Here is a 27235-nt window from a genome sequence, read left to right on the forward strand (position 1 = left end):
ATATAGTGTCCGCCTGGCTGTAAATTTGCACCAATCAAGGGTTTGCCACATGATGCGCTGTTAGTAAAGCCGGATGACATTTGTCTCAAAATACAGTAAAGTCTCGTTATATCGATATCGGTTATATCGATAGTACCGCTTATTACGATACTATTTTCATTTCCCTTGCACATTTCTAGTCTTTTTATGTATAATTAGTACCGTTTAGTACGATACCCGGTTATTATGATAATCCGGTTATTACGGTGCTCCTTTTCATCCCCCGCCGGCCATTTTTGTTGTTTATATCGATATATCCGTCGCGCCATTGGTCGACTTGGTCACATGAGCCGCCATCGGTCGCGCTATTGGTCGACTTGGCCGTGTGACTTTGTCACGTGACACGCCATCGGTCGCGCCATTGGTCAACTTGGTCACGTGTCTTGGTTACGTGTCACGCCATCAGTCGCGCCATTGGTCGACTTGGTCAGGTGACTTGGTTACGTGCCCAGCACCCGTGTAGCAAAGCCATTTTCATTTTCAGACGCTAGCTCGTGTGTAGCAGACGAGATTGAAGTGTTTGTGTTAAAAGGTAAAAATGGGAAGCAGAAGAAGATTGATGACTTTTTTAAATTGTATACATAATACAGTAAGTAAGCGTTGCAGTTTCCCTGTTGTGTTATGTACATGCCCACTGTACTGTATATGAATGCAATCGTTTTTTGCAACAATGTTTCTTGTTTTGTCTGCTGAAGCGCGATGATTTTGAAAATTATTAACATTCCATACTGTGTATTAAAGGATAGCCGATGTCACTTTTTATTCAAATGCAAATAAAAATGACTTCACGCCAAGACGTCTTGCATTGCTTGTGAATCCAAACAATGGCTTCAGATTCGGATAATATGCTTTCTTGTTACATATCCAGTTATGAATATGTTTCAAATACACTGTAGTTCTGAAGATTAAAGCATACATGTTTACAATCATTAAAGAATTATATGTGCCATTTTGAGGCAACATTGGGGGAACATCTCTGACCCAAAAAAAAGGGAGCTAATGGCCAGCTCCGTTTCTTATATGGCGCTTGGCTGCCCTCTTTTGGCGGCTTTTGTTTAATGCAGTTCGGCGCAGGATCGGATATATCGATAGTCCCGGTTATATCGATATTTTTTCGTACTCCCTTGAATATCGATATAACGAGACTTTACTGTATATTTAAATAAATACGCACATCGATACATAGCAATTACATTCATTTTATACACATTAAACTGTTGAAGAGCAACGCCATGATGTCAAGCTTGTGTCCAATGTTCCCTCTAAGCTGCGCACGTGCATAATCGCGCATTGGTTGCACATACTCAGCGCGCATGAACATCTATGCAGCGCACAAAATAAAATAAAACAGAAATGCATTACTTAATATCTAATTTTAGAAACTAATCTAGTTAATTAGACCAATTATATATATATATATATATATATAATGTCTCCCGTATGTAATGTACCATTTTGCAATGTAACTCAATGAGTGACAGGTGTCCATCCAATAATGCCGTACGCTACACAGCCAATCGAATGTGCCCTGCCCATACGCGCCACAGCGAACACATCTGATGTTGCTCACAGTGGTCCTCAGTGTGCTCAGGGAGCTTGTGTATCTGCTCAGACACATGAAAAATTAGAGCGAACATTGCTTGTCTCTGCACATCCGATGCACATAATTATCCCCTAATTTTGACAAGATGCGCAACAAGTGCAAATGCGGGAGACATTATCATCGATTATTTAATGGTAGGGGGGGCACATTTCACTGATCAAAAGCCGCCTCCTGTTGAGGCAATTACATGACACTGCTTAATGAATCATTTGACAATGAAGGGAAGGGCTTTGTTTTAGATGATGCTTATGTGTTTAAGGGCTTGAGCGCACACTCAAGGTTTCACAATGATGCAAAGTTAAACAATTAACATATGAAAGCTGCATAGCTGACAACACCTGCCAACATCCTTGGAGCTGATGGAAATAAAAGGTCATCAAAGTGTTTTAATACAAGGTGACCACCAAGGAAAAGCTAATTGCAATGAATAATGGGAAGCTATTCTCAGGCAATTAGTGATTTATGTATTAAAAAAAAAAAACATTTTGAGTACATTAGAGGCAAAGCTCATTCCATGCCAATTTTATAATGCAGAAATTCGCCTTCGTGTATTTTTTCAGAGAGAGGCAGAATTCCTTAGCATATCAAAGTACTTTTTTAACTTATTAAAACATTCAAGTTGGTTTATACAAATCAAACCTACTCTATCAACAGAAAAAAAATCTGTTTTTTTTAGCCTGACCGTTTTCTCCTTTTTTCCCCATCAAACCAGAAAACACAATCTAACATATGAAGAAGCAGCATGTAATTCACTTAAACTTTTGATGAATTTTACTTCTGTAATAGTTTTGAATATAGACATATGATACATAAGGAAGAGCTTGCAGCTGACTCCAAAATAATTTTTCTCAGGACAACCTGATTTGCACTCATATGAGCATCATTTGACATTCTTGTGTAAGCTAATTGTAGCTACCAACGCATTTTATTGCAAAATATATTAGATGCGAGTGAAGGCATATCCACAATTTGATAAGAATCCTTGACAATTGTCAGAACAAATTGAACGAAGACCAAGGAAATACAAAATGTTTCACTGCTTATAAAAGGGTTTGTTTGATTTGACCAAAACCAAGAGTACTGTATTTCATTATTTGCCAACATTAAAAAGGAGCGTGCTTCAGCTTGCACGGTCATGTCCCTCTGCCCGGCATGTGTACATACACTTATTACAAATTGCAACAACCTTTGAGGTCAAGGATAGCCTGAGTTTCTGAAAAGGAATCTCAAAGCATTGAAAAAAGCCCCTTGAGCAAGAATGCTTCATAGATTTATTTTACAGAGATAAGTGCTAGCCCTTGTTCTGCTTTGTCAGTGACTCACCTTTAACTGATGGACAACAACTATGAGAATTGAAAGGAAATCACCCAGATAATTGAAAGAAGGCAAATATTTGGAAACTGATGAATGCTCATTACTAATCACAATAGATATTTACATCTGGCCGGGTCACCTTTTAATTACCTATTTGTTTCATATTAAGATCTGATTTAATTGAGATGTCTAATTTTGATACTGGCTGAAGATATTTGCTTTTCATAGTAAAAAAATAATCCGAATACTCATTTTGTCCCACCAAACAGGAAAAATACACTGGCTTACTGTGTAGAATAGGGGTGCTCACACTTTTTCAGCATACGAGCTACTTATAAAAACAACCGAGTCAAAATGATCTACCCACTACAAAAATGCAAAACATAATTATTTTCAAATGTATTAAGGATTGTTTGTATGTACAATGTATGTTGATGTACCTTACATAACTGAATAAGCCAATATTGCACAACACACATCATATAGACATAACATAATAAATAACTATAATTTTTTTTGTAATTACCTGAGTTTACTTTGATGACTTGCACTGAATTGAATCAACCAGGGATGCATAGTCCGGACAGTAGATGCTGACAGCCAGCCTCAAGCACATTTCCAAATGTTCATCAGTCATGGTGGAACGGTATTTGGACTTAATGATCTTCATGTAGGAAAAGGCTGACCCACATACATAAGTGGAGCCGAATAATGCAGTCAAGGAGGTAGCACATTTCCTCATGTTGAGCATTTTAGCACATAACGATTGTTGGTGGATTATGCAATGGTAAGTCTGCCTGCACTGGGCAATACACATTTTGAAAATGACATCGTGAAGAAAAAGTCCACCTCCCATTCCGTATGAAAGTACAGTATGTTTTTGCATTCTTACTTGGTCCAGCTTTCTCACTCATTTTGATCACCATATGTTTTAGCAAGGGCTTAAAATCTGAGGTAATTCGCTGACTAGCTTGTAAATTTTGCTGTGTTTAGCGCCTTTGTTTACGCATACGCAGCGACCTAAAGGTCAAAATTTAGTTGTCATCTGAATGGTTGCCCTGTATGTCAATCAAGTGACGGGACGTTTGATAGGCTGACAAATGTTTTTTTTTTTACTGTCACGCTGCGATCGACAGTAGATCGCGATCGACGTAATGAGCGCCGCTGGTGTAGAACATACACAGTACGTTTGTCAGAAATATATTGGATTTTAGTTTTCGCATCAAAATCACAGTCATATTTTATAACAGTTAACCAGGTGAAGGTACCTTTTGAACATTTTTTTAATTGATTTGGATTAAGACCAACATCATATACTGTATGTCATATACATGTATATATACACAGTTAAGAAATTATACCAAAATAAAAAGACAAAAGACAGTAGATAAACGTTAAAACAAACAAATATGTACGAACAAATTCATTGTGCATCCCTGATCAAACCAGAAGGTAACTATTGAACTAAAACAAATAATCATAACAAAGGGTCTATATGAACAGGAATCTTAGACCTAAATGTTATTCTAAGACATTTTTTTGTCCAAGAGTGATTTTTACGAGCTGTGTCTCATAAATTTGCATTTATGACTGTTGTCAGTTAGCCAGGCCTTATCTAAATTGTAATAATGCAGCGTCTCAGCGTGATACGTTTTTAGTCCTTTGCTGCATGTTTCTTCCTCCGTCGTATGTATGGAGACTGCTCGGGACACCGCAAAGCACCGGCCAACAGCTTTGTCAGGATTGTAAATGGAGGGCCGTGAGTTTAAAAACTTAAAGAGGCAGTGAAATATTAGGTAATGTAGGTGAGCAATGAGTGGCTGAGAACAACGGCGTGTCAGTGTTTAATGGTCGGACTCGGATGCATATAAGTTAGTCCAAGCATGAAGGGCAGTGGGACGCTTGCGTGGAAAAGAAGTCCCCCCTCCTTTCCATTTCAGAACTCCTTCCACCATCAACCGTCTCATACACACACAACGGCAAGCACAACCCCCGACCCACCATCCCTTCAACATATACGCGCGCACACGCTGTCCCCCAACCGGCACAGCTTTTAACCATTGAGCCCATCAGAAACTTGTCATTTCTCTCATTCACTGCGACAGCCTTGAGACACAATGCAGACTTACCTCTGTGTTGTACACCCCATATATCAGGAAGATGAACAAGCCCTGCAAACAGACAAAGAGAGAGTTATAAGACGGCAGAACAACGTTGTTACACTTGTTTTCTCTCTTCATAAAAAAAAACAAAAAACAAAAACAAACACTCCTAATGACTGCAGTGATGAATAGATTACAAAATGAGAAGTTGCGCTTAAAATGTGAATAGCTTCTCCAAACTGCTGCCCTTTATATCCTCAACAATAAAAGTGTCCTTCATTCCAACCATCTCACAAAACATTCAAACCCAAAGTAGAGCGCCTTTTTTTCAGATTGTGCCAGAGGTAGGAAAGAAACCGCACACACGTAATGATGAAGTGCAAGCAGACATAATACACACAATTTGAGATTCAAAGACATACTAAAATATATGGACAAAAACACACAGGTGCAAAAAGAGAGCAACTCAAGCTTCTCAAAACCATCAAGGAAAAAAACCATTGGAGGAAAAAAGTGAATGGGAGTGGAGACGAACATAATGAAAAAAATGACACCTAAAAAAATATTTCATGTTCAATGAACTCTGTGGCTTGTACCATGAACCCACCATGCCCTTGAATGTATAAAGGCTGCATTTTTGGTCACATACATTTTTTATTTTATTTTTTAATCTTTGTTCAGGCAATATTGTAAACCTATTGCCTGAGTGAAAATGGTGACAAACTGCCACGAAAGAAGGACAATGAAATGGTGGTTAAAACTGTATAAAAGTTCATCAACAAAGGATGAGTTCTTTAATAAAGTATCCTCACGATTATATGCTGTATGTGATTAGCTGCCTATTTTTATAATTATATACATAATTTGACTTCTTACCAAACATGTTGAATAGCACGATATCTGCTGCTGCTTTTCTTTTGTTTTTTTTCCTTTCATTTAATAATCTAACTTGTGTTGACTGGTTGTATATATTTTAATGAAGACAAAAACATGCGATACTTAAGGACATGTTCAAATGTGTATGTTATGGTAATTAAGTATAATGGTAGCAAGACTTTAGAATGGAATGACAAAAGACATGTATGCTGGCCCATATAAGTGCATTATGTGGGTATCATTCTCAGTCACACTGCAAGTGCATAAATATATATGTGTGTACAGAAGAACATATATTTCACACATTAAATATCACACAGAAATATGCTACCGACTGTATTGCATTACAAGTGCAATTCCCAACACATTGTTTCCAGTTGATTACCATGTTTTTGATCATTGCTCGTATTTGTAATTAATCTTCTGTCGTACAGTGAACAAAGTGGGAAAAGCATCCTGCGCACATTAAGAAAAGTGGTCGATTAGAGAATAATTGAGTTAAAAATAAATGGCGGCACAACAATAATGATGGATTGTTTAAAATGTTAATAAATTGATATTCTCCCTGTAAACAAACACAAATAAAATGGGGGCACATTATTTAAATGTGTGTGCACGTTTCTTAACCAAGTCCTGTTTCTTTTGAACTCTCGAGCAAACGGTACAAATTTATGCAAATGATGGTCATTGTTGCTCTCAAACATTGCTATACTGCACATCAAACAACACAGCATAAATTAATTAGCAGCCAACTAGTTATGGAACAATTGTATGTTTAAAAAGTTAAATCCAGCAAACATTGTGTTTGACCAAAAACAATCATCCTCCAGGGAGTGATGCAATGCAATGCAATGCAACACATAAAATTAATACAACAAGAAAGGATTTGCTTCTAAGCGGAGTTTGATCCACCCGATTGAAAAAGCATTTGCAAGAATTCATATCACTCAGTTCTGTGTCAAGTGATGTTATCAAGGCAGGCCAACGGTATTTGTATTGACTCAAAGGGTATGTGTAGGGTGTATGTATACATGCATGTATATACAGTATGAATGTACACACACGCACACTCACTCGCACGCACAGCATCCATCCATTTTCCGACCGGCTTTTCTTTTTTCTGAAGCTTCAGACCTCAACCACTCTGAGATTTTGAAACACCCACAAAAATAAAAGGGAGCTACTTTAGCAACTTAGACCCGAGGCTAGATTCAAACACTTGAGACACTTCACAAATCTGCATCCATACCAGGCCCAAAAAAGGGGGAGTATGGGGCAGAGGGGATTTGCTCTTACACCTGGTAATCATTACGAAAATGAGAGACAGAGGAGGTGAAAATGCTATGATGGAGCAAGAAATTCACACTTCTGCACTGGGACTTGCTAATGTCTCTGACCCCTTCATGCATAAACAGTTTAATTAACATGTGTACATAACTTTCACTTTAGCTGCCCATGGCATGTCAAATCAAAGTATCTGTCAGTGCAGTGAAGCACCGGGTTGATGCTGTGCAGGTCCTGGATTCATATTCACCCCTGTCTAACAGCTCCAGCTGGCCAGAGAAGCTGGCAAGACCATATGAAGGCAGGTAGACAGCCAGGCTGCTCTGCTGTCAATTTGATGAGATAAACACCTCCCCGTGCACGCTTTAACATCCACAACCAAGAGACAGGACATGATCATTTTAATGGAAAGAACAAAAAGAATAAAGAGGAGGGCAAAAAGCCTCCAATCAGCCTATAAAATTCAACATGAATGTGAGATCATGACTGGGCATTGGTTGTATAAGTAAAACTAATTGGAAACAAATGCTAAAGCTGTTCACTCTAATTTTCTGGGTTCACTGTGGTGAAATTAGAACAGCCGAGGTATTTTAATGTCCTCTTTATGAGCCCCATTATTGGCCAAATAACCAGAGTTGGTCATTGAAGTATGTGTTCTAAATGGATGAATACAATAAATCAATTCAAGACAATCACATAGTAGTTAAATACATGTACAGTATAAAAAAGAACCATATAGGCTACACATATGCCATAAGAAGTATTATTCCCTCTGTAATTCAATTAATCACATCAACTAAGTATAGATAATATAGATACAAGTATAATAAAAACCAACTGAGCTAAACGGCCATAGGTGTCATTACACAACCACACATGTAATAGGTAAAATGGTGGATCAGGTGCACTCAGTCAGCAAAGGAGATGGCCCGTACAGGGGTTGAACCCGTGACCTTGGCATTAGCATTCAAAAATATATCAAAAAGCAGTGAAAAAAATGATGTGTGGTGTGGCCAGAGAATGACTCAGGTTGGTCATGTCCACCCAGGGCCAGAGTACTACATACTTGGCCAGCCAACAAAAATGATCCCAAGGGGACATTGGTGTACTTTCTAGGAAATCGTAAAGTTTAACATCTTAAGAACTGCAGGCCTTCCCTGCCTGAGTTCTATTTCGTATATAATGCCAGATTAAGGCAGAGACGACGGATATGTGTCATTCATTCAGACGAGTGTCCTTTACAATGCTGCTTAACTATTTGATAAATTAAATTGCCCTTGACTAATTGATAACAATATTCCTAATTTGTCATGTTTAGTTACTAAAAACACCAGAAGTTAGTATTGCACTTCCAAATCAACCACAGTTGTCCTCCACATTTTAAAGGACAACCGACGTCTCAAGTTGTGTCCATAATTTGTAAAATGGCTTCAAATGACTTCTACTGAGCGTATTTTACAAAGATTCCACCGCATATAGCTATATTTTACGTTTTAAGACTCGTGCTGAATATTCAGGGAGTCTTGTTTTTGAGTTAGTGACGAGTCCGTACGTGACATCACTGAAGGAATGCCCCTGACCGAAAAAAGACACATTATAGTAGTCCTTCCATCACGTCATGGTATTTTGCTGTACTTTTTTTGGTATTTTGTTTGGTCTGAAAACCTCGTGTTGCACCAAAAAGCCGCCAGAAGCGGGTGACCAAGCTTCATGGAAGGAATTTATCGGCCTGTGGAAACTAAGGCTGATTAATTCATCACAGGAGCTTGGACGCCATTTTCAGCCTCTTTTGGGGTGATACATTTCCCCTCAATGTTGCCTCAAAATGGCACGGAATAAATTATTTAATCAATTGCAAACATGTATGCTTTCCTCTTCAGAACTATTTTAATCATATTCATAACTGGATGTGTAACAAGAAAGCATATTCTCCGAATCTGAAGCCATTGTTTTCATTCTCCAGCAATGCAAGACGTCTTGCCGTGACGTCACGAACTGGGGGCAGGACTTTATGAAAATGCCCAATTCGCAGCTCATTTTTTTGCAGATTTTGGATACTAAGTCATTTTTATTGGTGTTTTGCATTTAAATAAAAATATCATACTGCGTGTTTTGGGTATTTTAGATGCTATAAAACGTTTTTCTGATGTCAGGTAGGAAACAAAAAAGTGACGTCGATTGTCCTTTAATGATCATCAAGGAAATCAATAAACAATACAAATTGCACATCACCGAAAGAACTCATTACAGTACAACAGCATTGTTTAATACCACGACAGCAATGCAAGAGCTTTGACTTTATTGTATCATATGTTGGTCATTCTTTGAGAGAAATGCACTCGACTCTACTGTCACATTAGAGTGGGACACCCCAAAGTGTGTGTGCCACTATTGGGTCTATAGATATAGTGGGATCGCACACATCGCACACACATACAAGCTGATGCTGGAAGAAACTACACTCATTGGTGTGCGATGGCTCAGGAGAGGAGGGAGAGTTATTCGCTTAGCCCTGAACCACGTATTTAATATAGGGGCCGGCAGTGATCACTAACAGAGCCTGGCAGAGGTGACAGCTTTCGGCCCTGCTTGAGGAAATCCAATTGAAAAGCAGCCAAGAGGAACAACAAGCCCAAAACAGATGTTGCTCGCTACCAGTGATACAACTTGGGTCCTGGTGAGCCGGACGCAACAAAACACAACAGTAACTCTGACGTAAACAGTGACAGACAACAGAGCATAACACACTAACATAAGGTTTATGGTAGAGTTCCATTACTTAAAATTAACAGCATTTCATGTAAAAGATAGATGGGAGAAGATATTTTCGACAGGTAGACCACAAATATTTGATTTATTAAGTACTGTGATGGGTTCCTTCATCAATTGTTTGGTTTTGAGAAGAAAAAAAATATGTGTATTTGATTATTTTATTTGCATGCAGCAATATCTATGCAATAGAAACTTTGTTAATTAACTTAAAAGCACAAAGTTGAGATCAGATCTTAGCAATCCATTAATTCAATCATTTAAATGAATGCACCACTGGCTGCTGGTCAAATAGAGAATCAACTTTAAAATGCTTCTTTATACATTTAAAGCTATCCATAACCTTGCCCCCCATACCCATCTGACCTTCTTCAAATGTCTATTCCCTCTCGTTCCCTCGGATCCTCTTACTTCCTCCACCTCTGTGTGCCCCCCCTGCCTGTCTCAGCACGATGGAGGACAGAGCTTTCAGATGCTCTGCCCCCAAACTCTGTACCTCAATTCCTCCCAACATTCGTAACATCAATTCTCTTCCCACCTTCAAATCCGATCTCAAAACCCACCAATTTAAAATTGCATTTTCTGTGTAGCTCTATCTCTTGTTTCTATTTATAACTGTATTTTATTTATTGTATTCTATTTGCAATTGTATTTTATTTATTATAGTATCTATGCTTGTCTGTGACTGTAACGTGTCCTTGAGAGTGTGAAAGGAGCTTAAAATAAAATGTATTATTATTATTAATAATTAAATTTAAAGATAAATACATTTAGAATAATCTAATAAATTCAAAAAAAACATTGAGTACTGTCTATACACATCAAGTTAAAGTTCAGGTCAACTTTATTGTTAAATGTTCTCAATGTGCAATATAGAGCACACATGAAAATATATTTCAAAATCACGAAGAAAGAAAACCCGTCAATGAGTACAGACCAAACAAAAAATGTATTTTTCTCCCCGTTTTACTGGCAAGGCATGTCAACAAAAGTACAATACACATCCTCAAAACATCACAGTCCCTTTCTGGAAGATGAATTGGGCTTGGCAAGGTTGTCTTTTCATCATCATTTTTAAATTCATTTTTGTTCCACTTCTTCAGCTACCACAAAATAGCAATAAATGGTGGAGGTTGCCGATTGAAATGGACTCAAATGAATTGTATATCTTGATTGCCCGTCGATGACAAATGACGTTTGCCATTCCCGTAGCACTGAAACAGTGTGTCATATCGATTTTACGTCACACCGACAAACGTTACAGTAGCAATAACAGATGAGCGCTTTCCTTTACTTGTGTTCATGATTAAATAAACACGAAAGATAGCGGGGGTGTAGAAAAGAACTCTAAAATTTATTTTTGTAAAACATTTTTCATCAGGGCAATGCACATGTTGCAAAAACAACACTGGCTTATAGTGTCTAGACCAGGGCTGTCAAATATACGGCCCGCGGGCCGGAACCGTCTCCCAAGGAGGTTCGATCAGGCCCGCAGGATAATTTGAAAGTGGAAAAATGCATAAAAGACATGGAATTAATATTTTTAATTCGCTGCAATTCATGGATTATCCGCTAAGTGGCGCACTCTTTCCATCAGAGTAGAGGACACGCCGCATCACTGAGACAGACTGAAAACAGTAGACGGTGTCAATACGCCATCTGCTGCTTGTTTCGACGTTTTAATACATTGGTCTCTACCTCTCCGCTACACCCTCATTAGCCAAAATGTTGTTATCCAAACGGAGAAAAGTAGATAAGGAGTGTAGAATTTTTAAAGAAAAATGGACCACGTCCTATTTATTTACAGAGATGCACAGAAAACCTTTGTGCTTGGTGTGTTTACAACAAGTTTCGGTATTGAAGGAATATAATATTTGACGCCACTACGAGACTCATCACGGCGAAAAATATGACGGGTTGCAAGGACAACTGAGAAGAGAAAAGATTAACGAATTGCTGGCGGGTCTGAGGAAACAGCAGTCAACTTTCATCCGGAGCCGAGAAGTCAGTGAAGCAGCGGTAAAAGCCAGCTACCTCATTGCTAGCGAAATAGCATTAGCATCAAAGCCGTATGCCGACGGTGACTTTGTTCAACGATGCATGATGAAGGCGGCTGAACTTGTATGTTCCGAGAAGCGACAAGCTTTTGCCAATATGAGCCTGACGAGGAATACTATAGCAGAGAGGATTGATTGCATTTTCCATGGCAATTGATGAGAGCACTGACATCACGGATGTGGCCCAACTGGCCATATTTATTCGAGGAGTTGATGATGATTGATACCAATTACACGTCATGGCGAAAAGTGAATTAGACAGTTTTTTCCGATTGATTGCCTGTCATTTTTCTATGTGCCAGAAAATAGTGCACTCATTAAAACTTTTCAACAAACCATGAGTAGGTTGCAGGGGTGTCCTAAACCTACAGAATATGACTAACATGAGCTATATAATCCATGCTTGTGCTTAGAGGAAGCCTCACTTTATCATCTGTTTGTCCATAAAAAGTGAATATTTTGCTCAAGGAACAATACAATATCTGCCCTTGGTCTACTCCTCTGGCACAGGAGAGAAATGTGTCTTCTAAATCATATGCACACATTTGTAGGCATTAAAACAAATTTAAAATTGCCTGAATGATACTTTCTGGACACACACGCACACACGCACACACACACACACACACACACACGCACACACACACACACACACACACACACACACACACACACACACACACACACACACACACAAATACAAGTGCACGCACGCACACGCACAACCAGCACCGTTTGAACTAAAACATAAAATTGCACCGCTGACAAGACTGTGTAGCAGTGTCCTTGACGAGCAATGACAAATGGATGCAATATGCAAAATCTGAGCAAGTTGCTTTTGGGTATCAAACAGGGGGAAAAAAAAAATTGTTACATGTATTATTATGGGATGGCTTTGCTCTCCCGTCTCACAGTTGAGGAGAGGCGAGTTGAGGTTAATGGCATGTGTCAAGATCACCAAGTATGGAGCTGCGAGCAGCACAGACAAAGGAAAAGACAGAGCATATTTCATATTTTAAGGGTTAAAGATGGTCAATGGGTGTGCCTTGTGCTTTATTATTGAATTGTACATGTGACCTTGTATTTCATGGGAACTTACTGATACATATTTTGAGAATGGGGACATATTGAGCTCTACAAAAATCCATGCTACCCATTGTAAATCTTTACCTTAGTCCTTTTACAGGATCAGAATGGCTTTTAATCAACATGTACAAAAATAATCTTAAACATAACAGGACCATAGTCTCACCAACCACTCCTTTAAGTGCATTTGGAATAACCAGAGAAGAAAACCATTAATTCTATAATTAGTAAGTAGGATATAATAAATGATTGTATCGAAGGTCTGCTAGTCAGTCCGTTAATTGTTTAATATTTGGTGTGTGTGTTACTATATCAAGAGTCTTCTTGAAGCGGCTGTCCCTGCATCAGAGATTTGTGTGAGGATGGGATTGTGCGCTGCACAGCCCAAGTGGCAGCACGCATCCATCATGATAAACAGGCAGACTTGGTGACTGTCACATGCAATCACACTTCACTACGGTTCGTAGGTCCTTAAAGTGAAAATGAATGGTAGTTCAACGACATGAAGACTTCATATATCTTTGTTTTTTTATTCTCCCTCTCTCTCTTGTTTTGGTTATCACCGGCTTTTATTTGGAGGCAGAGACTTTTTTTTCTCAAAACCAAGTTCAGTTATGTTTTGACAAAGCACAAAGTGGGTTGATGAAATACTTGATGGAATTAGAATGAATTATTAAAATGAAAGTAGATATAGAGCTGTGTTCACATGGGTTGACAGTGAATATGAAAATACAACAAAAATGTCAGTAGTCGAACGGCCTACGGCGAATAAGTGACAAGGATTTACACTTATATTTCCATATCTTGGGTTTGAAATGTGAAAGGACACTCGAGGCATAAGTTCTCGCCGCTATTTCACCGTGCTACCTATTTTATCATTCAACTTGATGTGAATGTGTTACTGGACAATGTCTAAATGAATTTACAATTTGGCTGTTAAATACCACCCACTCCCAACACACACACACCTCCCAAAAACACATGACATAAAGCTATAATTTAACATGACAAGTGTTAACTGTTATAATCATCAAATTTGCAACCACTTGAAAGTCAAACGAGGATAATGATGTCAGTCCTGCAGCTGTTCTCACACCATGGCAAGGATTGCCTTTAATGTAGTAATGACTGAAATGACACTGTGCTTTAAAAAAGAGGAGAAGAGATGATAGGTCTCTCTACCTCCCTCGCTCTTTCCCTAACGTGGCTCAGGAACTGCTCTTGCTAGCCAAGCTGTTTGATTGGCACATGCTTTCACTTATCAAGGGATAATTACCAAGGAAAACAAGTGTGAGACCACATCTGCTCAGTGTAACAAGAGGACCAGGCCTGGTGCAATCTGTCAGATGGGGCTTTCAGGTTGACTGTGTGTGTGTGTGTGTGTGTGTGTGTGTGTGTGTGTGTGTGTGTGTGTGTGTGTGTGTGTGTGTGTGTGTGTGTGTGTGTGTGTGTGTGTGTGTGTGTGTGTGTGTGTGTGTGTGCGCGCGCGTGTGTGCATACGTGCATGCCTGCCTGCTTGTGTGCGTGACTGAACGTTTTAGCCACCTTCTGTGGCCTATGAGTTCAATACAAACCCTACAGGATCCACCCTCCACCACGTCTTGACAAGAAGCAGATTAATAGGAATCAGCGTATGGCTGTAAACACTCAGTGGGAGGAACATATATCTGTGCGCAATGATGCACATAGGAAATGACCTAAGTTATCTGTACGGGATGAGCCAGGGGCCACTTCAGGAAGGCCAGTGGAGACAACCCTCTCCATCCCAATCAGAGTCCTGGAGTGAGCTGTTGTTTCTTATCTCACATTGTGACTGTTTAGTCGGCCTTCGCACAATACTTAATTGCAGTACAATACACAAGTGGCTACTGCGTGGACATCACATTGTGTTGGGTCACAAAAAGGCCTCCTGAGTGTACAACTCTAGTACCAATAACCAAGGATTTACGTATTATTGTGCTGAATTTAAGTACTCTTAAAAATGCATGTGTATTTTTAGATTCAAAATAATTTCATCTGGAACTCATTCACTGCCATTCACGAATGTATTCAGGAAATGAAAATATGACGTAGACTGCCATTCCCAATTTTTTTGGGTTTTGGTTTTTCATGCTTGGGTGCCGATAAAGCACTGACCCTGGCCTCTGGCGATGTTTTTCTTTGGCACAAGGTGGCAGCATTTCCCCTTTTTTCATGTTCGTGCTTTGTTCCAGCTTCAGGTGTTGTTAAAGTGCAAAATAAACAAATATTTACGTCTTGCATTGTAATTTGGACAGCCACCTTCATTTCAAGCTCATATAACTCCAAACCCATATGATCTAGGAATTAACTTTTTCTTCTGATGAAAGAAGAGAGTCTAAGGTTTCTAACGCTGTATTGATTGTTTATGTAATAATAATAATAATAATAATAATAATAATAATAATAATAATAATAATAATAATAATAATAATAATCATAATCATAATAATAATAATAATACATTTAATTTCTAAGCACCTTTCAAAACTCTTAAGGACACAGGGATTTTTTTTGTGCGCGTCAGCAGCGGCAGCCATTCGCGCCAGTCCTACAACTCAATATTCTATGGGTCCTGAAATTTCAGTAACAATGACAAAAATCCTGGCACTGGAGTGGACACATTTTTGCACGTCTGGGAATGAATGAGTTAAATACATTTGTTTTGAAGGTGCATTACTTTGTGTCTTTTCTTTCGCCATCTTGTAAATATATGCAAAATGAATGGTGTTTTTCACAACTGAATGCCAGTGCCACTTTGCTTGGAAAGAACTAGAAACCGATGCTAATGAAAAGACCACATATATCTTCTTCTGAGAAAATGAATGAGTTGATGTCTCATCAACGCAAACATTTGCAGAAATGTTATTTGGGAATTCAAGTTCAAAGCAATAGTGCCTACCCGCCAAACCACTGTATTTGATGAATGGGTTCGAGTGCCTTAATTCACCACACTGCAAGTTATACCATCAAAGTGCGTAACAAGGAACCAAACTACTGCTCTAATGTGGTATATTTCTTACATTTATAAAAAAAAAAAAAAACAAACAAACAAACACAAATATTTCAAAATGGATCTGATAAAATATCCATCTACCAAAATGATTCTAGAAAAAGAACAGACATCACTGATTATTTACTTTGACCTTAATGCAGTAAAAAGAAAATGTCTCAATGTGAATTTGCACTAATATTTGACAGCCTTTTAACCTCCCGACACTCTAACCCCCACTTCAACTCGATCCCAAAATCTCCCTGCCACCCAGTGGAAGAACAACATGGTTTTGCTTTCTTGCCCTGTGCTGACCCAGTTCTCACTAATTATCCACAAAGTATGCATCAAAGCGGCAGAAATTCTACAGATCTATGGCAGTGTGGCAGTACAACAGAAACCAGGACAAGTTCCAACCTAATCGGAAACATGCAACATCGCACAAATACTGAATTGACTTGTAAAAAAATGTTTCATAAGTATAAATGAAAACATAGAAGACTGGATTTCAGGAACGACAATAAAAGAGGTGAGCATACAAATATCACGGCTATGCTTCAAAATAGTTATTTTGAAAGACCCCCCCCCCCCCATACACCCCAAACACGACGCTGTCAAGGAGTGTGAGGGTAATGTAGGACGGTGAGATCATGAGTTCTGAAACTGATGAAAGAGCACATCTGCTCGGGTTAAAACTTCTAATCCTCACCTTCCTAATTTTTGACACTCCAGCTGCCCTTTGGAGGACCCCCCACACCCAAAAAAAAATCATGACAAGGTAGAAATCCAGAAATCGGCCCTCACAAAACCAGAAAGATGTGTAGACCTACCCGCAGGTAAGGCGAGACACAGGCACAAATGATGGTTTGCTTTCTTATGACACAGGCTATTACCAAATTGAGCAGGCAGGTAATTCTAAGCCAAATAAATGTCAGCAGGTTTCACACAAGGAGAGGTCTTACAACGGGAGGAATGTTGTGTGCTATTCACTATATTTCTGCTTTCACATCTGATATTACACAGTGACTTGACTTCTCTCTTTGATTCAAATTGAGAGTAAATGATTTTTTAAACTCTCAAAATAGACTCATTTTTGTCATTTTAGCTTTTTTTTGGGAGGGGGCATTGTGTTGAGACTTATTTCTGTCTGTAAAAACACCCCCAGTATATTACCTCAATGCAATGTGAACTCAGCCACAAAACACTAATTTCAAATCCAACATATAGATTAAAGTGCAAAATACCAGAAAATATACAAACACAAAAAGAAAAACAAGTGCAAGTTGAGACAAAACACTATAAATATACAACTTAAAAAGGCTGTTCAACACCCTCATTATAAGTGGCACCTCAGAGAGGCTTGGTGAGAATCAGTCTGACCTTGGTATCCTGTTTGAATATTGTTTTAATGCCGCGGATGGTAATTGAGGATGCAACACAAACGGGTCTCCTTTTCAAAGGGAAAGTTATTTTCTTCTGCAATGGAAATGCAAACAATCATGTCGGGCATTTGTTTGTTTTTCTTCCGTACCTCATGATTATCAAAGACCCCAATTAAAACAGGGATTCATAAATAAATCTACATGATCATACCTATGACTACTTTAATTTGAACGTTTTTTTTTTAAATTTAATTTTCTTTAATTATTATTTAAAATCTAGAACGTAATGGACATCACGTCTGATGGACATGCCATGGCTGTGTCACACGAGGCTTCAACCCTTTGGTGTGCAGTTTCTTCTTCGTTAAATAGTGAGGCTTTGGTCCACATTTCAAATGCATTTAAAGACTCAAAATGGTATAACGACACGCATGTGACTGCCCGTGATTATTTGTCCATATGTGACCAGCAACCATGGATGTATATATAATTGGAGTATCTGAAGCCAGAGTGTAAGTATTTTATGTTGCCACTGTTAGTGACAACTTTGCTATTGTTAGTCAATACATATATTCATATCCTGTATAAGTCTGTGTCATTTCAAGTTTCACATATCAAGTAAAGTTAAAAGTTCAATTTATTACTATGAACTCAAGGATAGTTATTGGATTGGATTGGATGTACCTTTATTCGTCTCGCAGTGAAGAAATTTAAATTTGACAGCAGCAAAGTTATGGAAGGAAGGGGACTGGAAAGAAAGAAGTAGAAAACAAAATACAGGAGCTGCTGGAAAGGCAGCCACTCTCGCGGCGCCATAGTTGTGCAGACTGCAAAAACGTTTCACGGACAAGAATAAAAAAAAATGTGAGTAATATTGTCTCAAAGTCAAACATGAATGGCAAATAATAAAACAGCAAAAAAATTAAGAGAAGTGACTGTTCCAAATGACATGAATTAACACAGCATTATCTCAACATTTTTGTTCAAACTTAACTTCCTTCGCTTCTCTACTTTGTTGTCTTCAGCTTCTTGTTTCGCTGACCCGCACCCACTGCTCAAAGTTGTTGATAGTTTGATGCTATGGCCTAATAATAAAATGGGCAGTGTATAGCTATGAGCTGATTACATCAGATAGTGGAAAAAGTTTTAATGCCGAAAGTGATTATATGCTGTAATTTTTGACAATCTATACAGTTCAAAGTCATTTTGCTGATAAGACGAAAACATTCGTTCGTTAGAACTCAAAATGCCTGATTTCAGGGTAGGGCAAAAACTCAATTAAGGAAGATTGAGATAGTGGAAGGATGTCACTATGTGTCAAAAGGGAAGAGGAGGTGTACAAGTGGACCATCAGCCACAATGAAATGTCAACATTATCTGTTTTATTGATTCAACATAAAGCTTGACACTTGAGCTTTATGTTGCTTTTGCTTGGAGCAGTTAAAAAAATGATAGGCCAACAACAACGTTTTTCCCAGTAGCCACTTTAATTTTCACGTATGTTTTGCAAATGTCATTGTCGAGTGACCAATTTGGGATCACCCGGTACTCAAAATCAGATGGGATTAGGTATTATTAATTTAGACAGTTCCCATGTATCTTCCTAACAATTGTCATTTTAGATTCCTAGAAAAAAAGGAGCAAAATAACTATAGTTATTTATGGACAAATCATTTGAACTTCTGTTTCTTCAATTTCATTATATTTTTTATGTTTTTTAAATTTCCCTAAGAGTCACACCAAGGTATTTTTAACCAGTATTATATTTTCTTACGAGAAAATGAAATAATTCATGTCACTTCTGAACACTTTGAAAGGCTATACTGGTGTTGTTATTTTCTTTAGAAATACCCACAAAATACTGGCTCACAAAATACTGAATTTTAGGATGACATAAACATTCAATACAGTAAGAAACCTTAGACTCTCGACTTTCGTCAGAAAAAAAAGTTATTTCCTAAATTATATGGGTCTGGAGTTATATAAACTTGAAATGAAGGTGGCTGCCCAAATTACAATGCAAGACGTAAATATTGGTTTATTTTGCACTTTCGGGAAAAAATGGGAAAGGGATTTAAGAATAGAAACAATAATTATCTGTCAAAGTTTACCACAAATGCTGCACAATGTTCTACCACCAAGGTAAAGAATGTTTAATTTGACTATAATATAGCCCCTCTCTAAAAATCTGGGGCAGATCGACCCTTTAAATTCCAGCACTAAAAGCATTTAAAGTGATCATCACAATAATGTTGACCTTAAATTGCCCATGACAGGAATAATGCAAGCAAACAATTCAAATGGAATTCAACTGTTAAAATAAAACCACCTCTCTTCGTCCTTTTTTTTTATTAATTACGAGCCCTCTTTCGGCACCAGCTTTTGTGAAAGACAAATAAAAGCCTTGACAGTCTGTGTACATTCAGCGAGGAGGCACAAGGCATGATGGAAAACCTTTCAACTTCTCATTGATGAAAAAAAAGTTTGTAAATGGACATATTTTTAAAAGTTTTGTTTTCATAGCAGTTTTTGTTTGCATCTTCCATTTTTTTTATTATTGCAACAAATGGAGGCTGTCTTAAATTCTGAAGTTATGCAAATGTGACTCGGCCAGGCATTTTTATGTGACAAGCTCGGTTTGGCATTAGTCTTCATGGTGATTCATTTCAATAAATAAGATATTTGAATAATGATGATTATTACACTACTACTACTACTACTAATAATAATAATAATAATAATAATAATAATAATAATAATAAATATAATACATTTGTATGCACTTTCAAGTGTGAGTTTTTGTACGTTTGCAGCACTCTTTGCATTTGTTTAGTTGGGTGTGTACCTGTAAGGAATTGAGGAGGATGAAGATGTAGGCCATGACAATGGAGAAAGGCACAAGGACACCACACAGCCACGTCAATCCAAGAATGGGCAGCAGAACCAAAACCGCTTTAACAGCAGCCCTGCGACCATATGACACAAATATTCAGCATACAGTACCCATGCATGATTTACAAAACACACACATACAAATTACAATATAAACTATCTCCAGACGTGTTTAAATATTCAACTCTCCTCTTATGGCCATTGACACTTCTAGATTTTCAACTTTGATTGACTTTTTGTAAGAGGATATTTTTGAACAGCCTTGTATGACTAGCTGTTCCATATGGTGGCTGTGTGGCTGGGAAATCTCATGGGGTGACAACTTCCCACCTTAAATCTCATTTAATTCTGTTTAGAGTGGAATTAGCTTCCCACTCAGGTGACTGCCAGACCACAGCAGCTGTGTTCAAATTGTGACATGGGTGGTGGCAGGCTCAAGCTTAGTCATTGGAGGAATTTGTTTGAGTTTCCGAGATGGCTGCCACCCAGGGGTGCCAAATGGTTCAAGGACAGCTTTGAAAATTCTTATAGTGTGCCTACTGTGAGGCCTGGTGGGTTGAGGTTCAGCGAAAAAAAATACACACTTTGACATAATTTTCACCAATGGAATAATTTACAAGACTTCTGGTCGGAAATCTACTGGATCACATGTGGGAGAGAATCACATAGATTAGTTTATACCGGTTTCACAGAAACGCAGCTGTAATGATTCTGTAGGGTAATGTATAAATACAGTGTGCAAAAGTCAGACCAAGCAATTGTTACGTGCATAATTACAATGAAAATGTAAAATACAAGCAAATTACTTTCACATTGCACTGGTTTATGTGACCAGTTGGTGTATTTGGTAAGATATTTAGGAGTTGGAAACTGATTTTTGGATACACTTGGAATGACGTTGAAGGGTATCCAAAAATTGTAGAAATAAAAACAAATTCTTAATATTATTTGGTGATGAAAGTTAAAAGATGATGCAAAAAAACACATTGACTTTTAGAATTTAGTGAGTATACAGTATATATTCTTGTAATATTAGTTTTAATTTTACATACATGCCCATGTTTTGTCATCCAAATTCAAATATCATCCAAAGTACAAATAACCCATTTCCACCCAACATAAACATTTAAAATTTGCTTTTTAAGATAGACAATCGTATTACAAACATAACTTTTAATAACAACCCTATATTATTGGAAAAAGTCCTACTGCAACGTACTTTCAAATTGCTAAAGCGGAAAAAAAGACTATTTGTCTGATATAATTCAAGTGTCTGTTCAAAAGTACAAAAACATTCAGGGACAGACAGTTTGAAAGCATTTGAAGTGGCTGGAAAACCGATGAATATTTTATGGACAACATTAATATAATCAATTCAAAATGTATTTCTATCCCATTTGATAAATGAGCCTCACTGGTTTACAAATGACAAATCCTTTTCTGTGATGCCTTCGGAAGACAACTGCCTCTTCCAAGCCCTGTGGCACTGTTGAATCAGAATGAAAAAGAGGACAAACAGTGCCCCCTCATGGCCACAGTACCTTACTTGCTCGTAGGTTTGTTCCACAGGACTGGCACCCACTGCCAACATCATGGACCTCCTTTTGGCTGTGGAGATAGTGATGACCATCACCCGAGTAAGTACCATGACATTTACCTGTAATAACAATAAAAATGTTGATAAAACGTATTCTTCGTTTCTTTTCGGCTTTTCCCTTCTCAGTCTGGCCTCTGACTTTCTCTGCAAAGCCTCTAATATGAGTTGTCCCTCTAATGTACTCATTCCTGATCCTATCCAACCTGGTCACTCCCAAAGAAAACCTCAACATATTCAGCTCTGCTACCTCCAGCTCTGCTTCCTGTCTTCTTCAGTGGCACTGTCTCCAGTCCAAACATCATGGCTGGTCTCATCACTGTTTTATACACTTTTCCTTTCATCCTAGCTGAAACTCTCCTACCACACATCACACCTGACATTTTTCTCCAGCCGCTCCAGCCTGCCTGGACACGCTTCTTCACCTTTTTTCCACACTCTCCATTGTTCTGGACAGTTGACCCCAAGTACTTAAAATCATCCACCTTCTTTATTTCTTCTCCCTGTAGCACTCTTGCACTTGGATCCCTCTCATTCACACACATGTATTCTGTCTTGCTGCAACTGATCTTCATTCCTCTCCTTTCCAGGGCATATCTCCACATCTCTAGTTTCTCCGCCACAGCTACAGATCACAATGTCATCTGCAAACATCATGGTCCAAGGAGATTCTTGTCTATCATCGTCTGTCAGCCTGTCCATCACCATAGCAAATAAGAAGTGCTGACCCCTGTTGGAGTCCCACCTCCACCTTGAATTCCTCCGTCACACCGACAGCACACCTCACAACTGTCTTACAGTAATGATACATGTCTTGCACCGCTCTGACATACTTTTCTGTCACTCCAGACTTCCTCATGCAATACCACAGCTCTTCTCTGGGCACCCTGTCGTACGCTTTCTCCAGATCAACAAAGACACAATGCAATTCGTTCTGACCTTCTCTGAACTTCTCTATCAGCATTCTTAAAGCAAACACTGCATCTGTAAATAAATTATTTTTTTCCCTGACCATCTCACTTGCGAGACCTGCTTTCTAAGCAACCTGACAAAATGCAACTCAACTGAAGGTGTAAAAAATAACAATAATTGTGAAAATAAATTAAAATACTGTCAGAACTGCACACTCCCACAACATGCGACCCTTGATCCCCTTCACAAACAAACTTTTTAACTGAATAACTGCGTTAGCAGGAAATACGTTTTGGAGATGCCACAATACTATGACATTTTTTAAAGTGTGTGTGTGTGTGTGTGTGTGTGTGTGTGTGTGTGTGTGTGTGTGTGTGTGTGTGTGTGTGTGTGTGTGTGTGTGTGTGTGTGTGTGTGTGTGTGTGTGTGTGTGTGTGTGTGTGTGTGTGTGTGTGTGTGCTACATATTGGTCCAGCTAGACAGCATATTTTGCTGAAAGCCCCTAGATTTTTGTAATGAAACCTAATATGATACCCTGCAGCATTTTGCTTCTTCACGCCACCTGTGATGTTGCAAATTTTGAAGTGCAGAAAAACTAGCAGCCAAAGGCACAAACCCCCCACACAAGGCATGACTGTTCAGTGACATTCTGCCGCGTTGTTCAGTGTGCAATGGGCCTTTATAATAATAAGGTTAATACTTATTTGTTCAAATGATTTATACACAAATAACCGAAAAACAAAGCTGCAGCCAATGAGAAGTACACGAAAAATAAGAAACAGCAGAAAAATCAGGTTAGTATACGCATGTATATACTGTATATTTTTTGTGAATACACAATAGTACTATTAATCATAGAAAAAGTTCTTAGTTGCCGGATAGTTTTCGGGCACAGACTAGGTGGATGTTGTATGCACAGTGACATTATGTCGCTGACATAATGTCAGCGGTGAATAAAATATTTGCTGTATGGCTGTAAATTCTGGGAAGGCACAGGCATAATTTGCTGACCATGATGATGAAGATGACAGGCCCAGCAAAGCCCCAGATGACACCGTTCTGGACACTGAGCCAACAATAGCCATCCGCCAAGTATTTTTCTGAGGCTGAAGCCAGTGTGATGGTGACTATGAGCACTGGCAGACCTGTATGAAGGATGAAAACCAGTTAGTACCAACAGTGTTGAATTAAAGGATCAATGTACAGAAACTGCAATATAAAAAGTGTAGGAAGAAATGTGAGTAAAATGTAAGCTAAAAATGGCACAGTCGAAGAACATTTGGATGGAAACACAGAATTCTGCAATCACAGAGTTGACCTTCAGAACACATCCTAAGGTAAAAATCACTGTACCCCAGCCGATGAGATAATAATATTTCATGTGTCTTTCTTCGCTGAGGTTCACAGCAACCACTTTGCTCCAAAGCAACAGACCCTCGACCAGCATCCAGCTGAAGGCAGCCATGAAGAAAAGGTGGAGCAATGCTGCCACAAGAGTGCATGCAACCTGCAAGCACAGCAACCCAAAAGTTATCATTTCTGTTTCAGATGCTCTGATAATATTCTTGAGAGATCATCTACACAGTATTTCCATACAGCTTAAGTCAGACTGCTATCCCTGAATTGGACAATTGCACATCAATGCCCACAACAATGTTTCCTCTTTTTATAAAAGTACGGGAACTTCTAATTAGCAAGTTCATGTAATTGTCTTTTTGAAAATGGTCCCAATAGAACAAATCAATGATATAGAATTGGCTCAGCTGGCCAGCAAATAAGCAAATGCTAGCAATAACTTCAATAAAAAACAACAAACAAACAAAAAATAATAATACTATCACAAAATCTTTTGAAATGTATGTTTTGAGGAAATCTTTTTTGTATGAAAGTGTAAAATGGTTTATGGTACATGTGTAGATGATCAGATTTGTGTAAAAAAAGCAGGATTAAAATTGACACTTCATGCTCACTTGGCCTATTTTGTACTTTTGAAACTATGCCGCACATTTTCAAAACAGCATCCCCAAAAGGTGCAGCTAACTCTGGTGATGCCAAGGATCAACTGCTGACCACTGACTTAGCATGTTGAATGGTAACAACATTTGCCGAATTGCGTTTTAAAAACATACTGAAAATATTATTATTAATTATTATTATCATTATTATTATCCTTGTAACTATAATTATTTTATTATTATGATGATTATTATTATTATCATCATCATCATCATTGATCGTGTTATTGTTATACTGTAGAATGAGTTCAACTACTTCTGGTGAGTATGCTGAATTGTGTGTTTTGAGCAATATGTTAGTTTCCTGTTCAAGGGGTCATTGTCGCTGTCACCAATTTTAATGTGTGTAAATTATGATTTTGTACCTCACCTTGTTGTGAATTGCCGAGCCACTGCACAGCAGAATCACTTGGGCAAATATCAAAGCTATAAACAAGTTCTTATGGATGGACGTCCGATCAGATCGAGGTATGCTGGTGGAAAAACAAGTGAAACAACATTTTAATTACATGAGACTCCCACAAAAGACTGTCATTTGAATGCAAAAAAAGATATTTACCATTGTATTAATGTGCAGATGATCAAAAAATAATACACTCAAATACCGTTGAATGCTTTTACGTACAATGCAAGGTTGCACTCAGAACACGGTAAATAAATTGCGGGAGCAGCTCCGCTATGGTCGATTATGATTCCCTCCGTGGTCCTTCTGGCAATTAACTGTTGCGAAATGCTCTCATAAACATTTGGATTGAACTCACATGTAGACTGATGTAATGAGAACATTAGTCCTAGTCAATATTCAGAGTTATCCCGATGATAAACTGCTCTTTTTTAATTTTTCTTTCGTAAATTGGTATGACACCAAATGCCATTAAGAAATGTGAATGTTGTTTTTTTTATACTGTTCAGAATATAAATCATCTGAGAAAGACAAACTCAAAGAATGTAACAAATATGAATCAATTATTTTGGACATTTTTGGTGGGGGAGGAGCTGGTTTAGCATAGAAGGTAATCTTCCTAATTTATTATAATAATAAGATGAGCTGACTTTGGGCAAGAGCCAGAGCACATAATAATAATAATAATAATAATAATAATAATAATAATAATAATAATAATAATAATACATTTCATTTATAAGCGCCTTTCAAAACTCTAAAAGGACACTTTACAGTCACAGGATATTTTTTATGCGGGTGAGCAGCGGCAGCCACACACGCCAGCGTTCACTCAACCCAGAAGTGGCCACTCATTACAGTTTGCTCACAATTCAACCAATTGGGGTTCAAAAATGGATTTGAATTTGACATAAAAAAAAAATCAATGTTTCTACAAGTCATCTGCAAAAACGGAAATCTGTCAGTGACACTACTGACCCAGTTAATCAGGATTCCGTCAGTCATTTGTTTTGAAGTTTCCCATCCTTCATCAGATAAACGGGCATCTTTCAGTTATATTCAAGATTATTTTGAAAGATATTAAACTCACAATGGGCCATTATTCAAGATATGTGTATGTAATATATTGGTATTCCATTTGATTGATTTCCCAGCCAATATAGATTTGGCAACAATGACCACTTTCCTCTTAAAACGTAGCAAGAAAACTCTCTTTTCAGTATAAGGTCACATCCACAGTGAGACCCCCAGCCCTTACTATTTAAGGAGAAGGGAACAGACTAGGTCCACAAACAGCTAAATGATGCATTAAATCGATGCATATGGATGTGTATTGGAGGGAGGGAAGAAAAATGAATGAATAAATAACCCAGAACATTGTTTAAAAAAAAAACATTGATTAACATTTCATGTGTTTGCCACTAAAAAAATGAAGAGGGGAAAAAGCATCTGTACATAGGGGGGGGGGGGGATCAGTGTCCATCCAAATCTGCAGGTGCCAAAAGTGAATTGGCGCGGGCTGTAATGAGCATTTTGCCTCCCATGAGTGATGTGCTACTTCTCAACTCTTGAATGCATCGCTTGATTTTGCATTTGGGAATGGGAGAGCGACAATGGACTTGGAAGCAGAAGAAAAAAGGGTGTGTTCCCTTTGTAAGTTATCACTTTTATTCTTTCAGGTGTCAGCTAAGGCCATAAATCTTGAATTTGGACAATTGTTTGTATTATTTTGGAAAAATCATGGAACCATTTATTTTACACTCCATTTTTCACTCAGTTGATAAAGGAAAGCAAAAGAAATTATCTGCCCTTTCCTAAAAAGGCAGAAGAAAATGCCGCTCAGTGGTGCTGTTCCTCTTTTGCGTCAACAAATGGCTGCGATCTCAAGCTATGATAA

General features: G+C 38.2%; 1 protein-coding gene across 7 annotated transcripts in view; it reads right to left on the reverse strand.

Annotated features, from left to right (window-relative positions):
- LOC148895833 (adhesion G protein-coupled receptor D2) overlaps window positions 1-27235 on the reverse strand; it is a 100062-nt gene that overhangs the window by 58701 nt on the left and 14126 nt on the right. For all 7 annotated transcript variants that reach the window (XM_089000243.1, XM_089000242.1, XM_089000248.1 and 4 more), the window contains 6 exons: window positions 25306-25408; window positions 24274-24427; window positions 23932-24065; window positions 21956-22071; window positions 20368-20488; window positions 5086-5127 (listed from right to left, as the gene is read on the reverse strand). In XM_089000243.1, the coding sequence (XP_088856369.1) occupies window positions 5086-5127; window positions 20368-20488; window positions 21956-22071; window positions 23932-24065; window positions 24274-24427; window positions 25306-25408 (670 nt within the window). The remainder of the gene's footprint in view (window positions 1-5085; window positions 5128-20367; window positions 20489-21955; window positions 22072-23931; window positions 24066-24273; window positions 24428-25305; window positions 25409-27235) is intronic.

This window comes from Hippocampus bargibanti, linkage group LG07 (genome assembly GCF_051943395.1).
Source record: "Hippocampus bargibanti isolate YZ-2025 linkage group LG07, ASM5194339v1, whole genome shotgun sequence".
NCBI lineage: Eukaryota > Metazoa > Chordata > Actinopteri > Syngnathiformes > Syngnathidae > Hippocampus > Hippocampus bargibanti.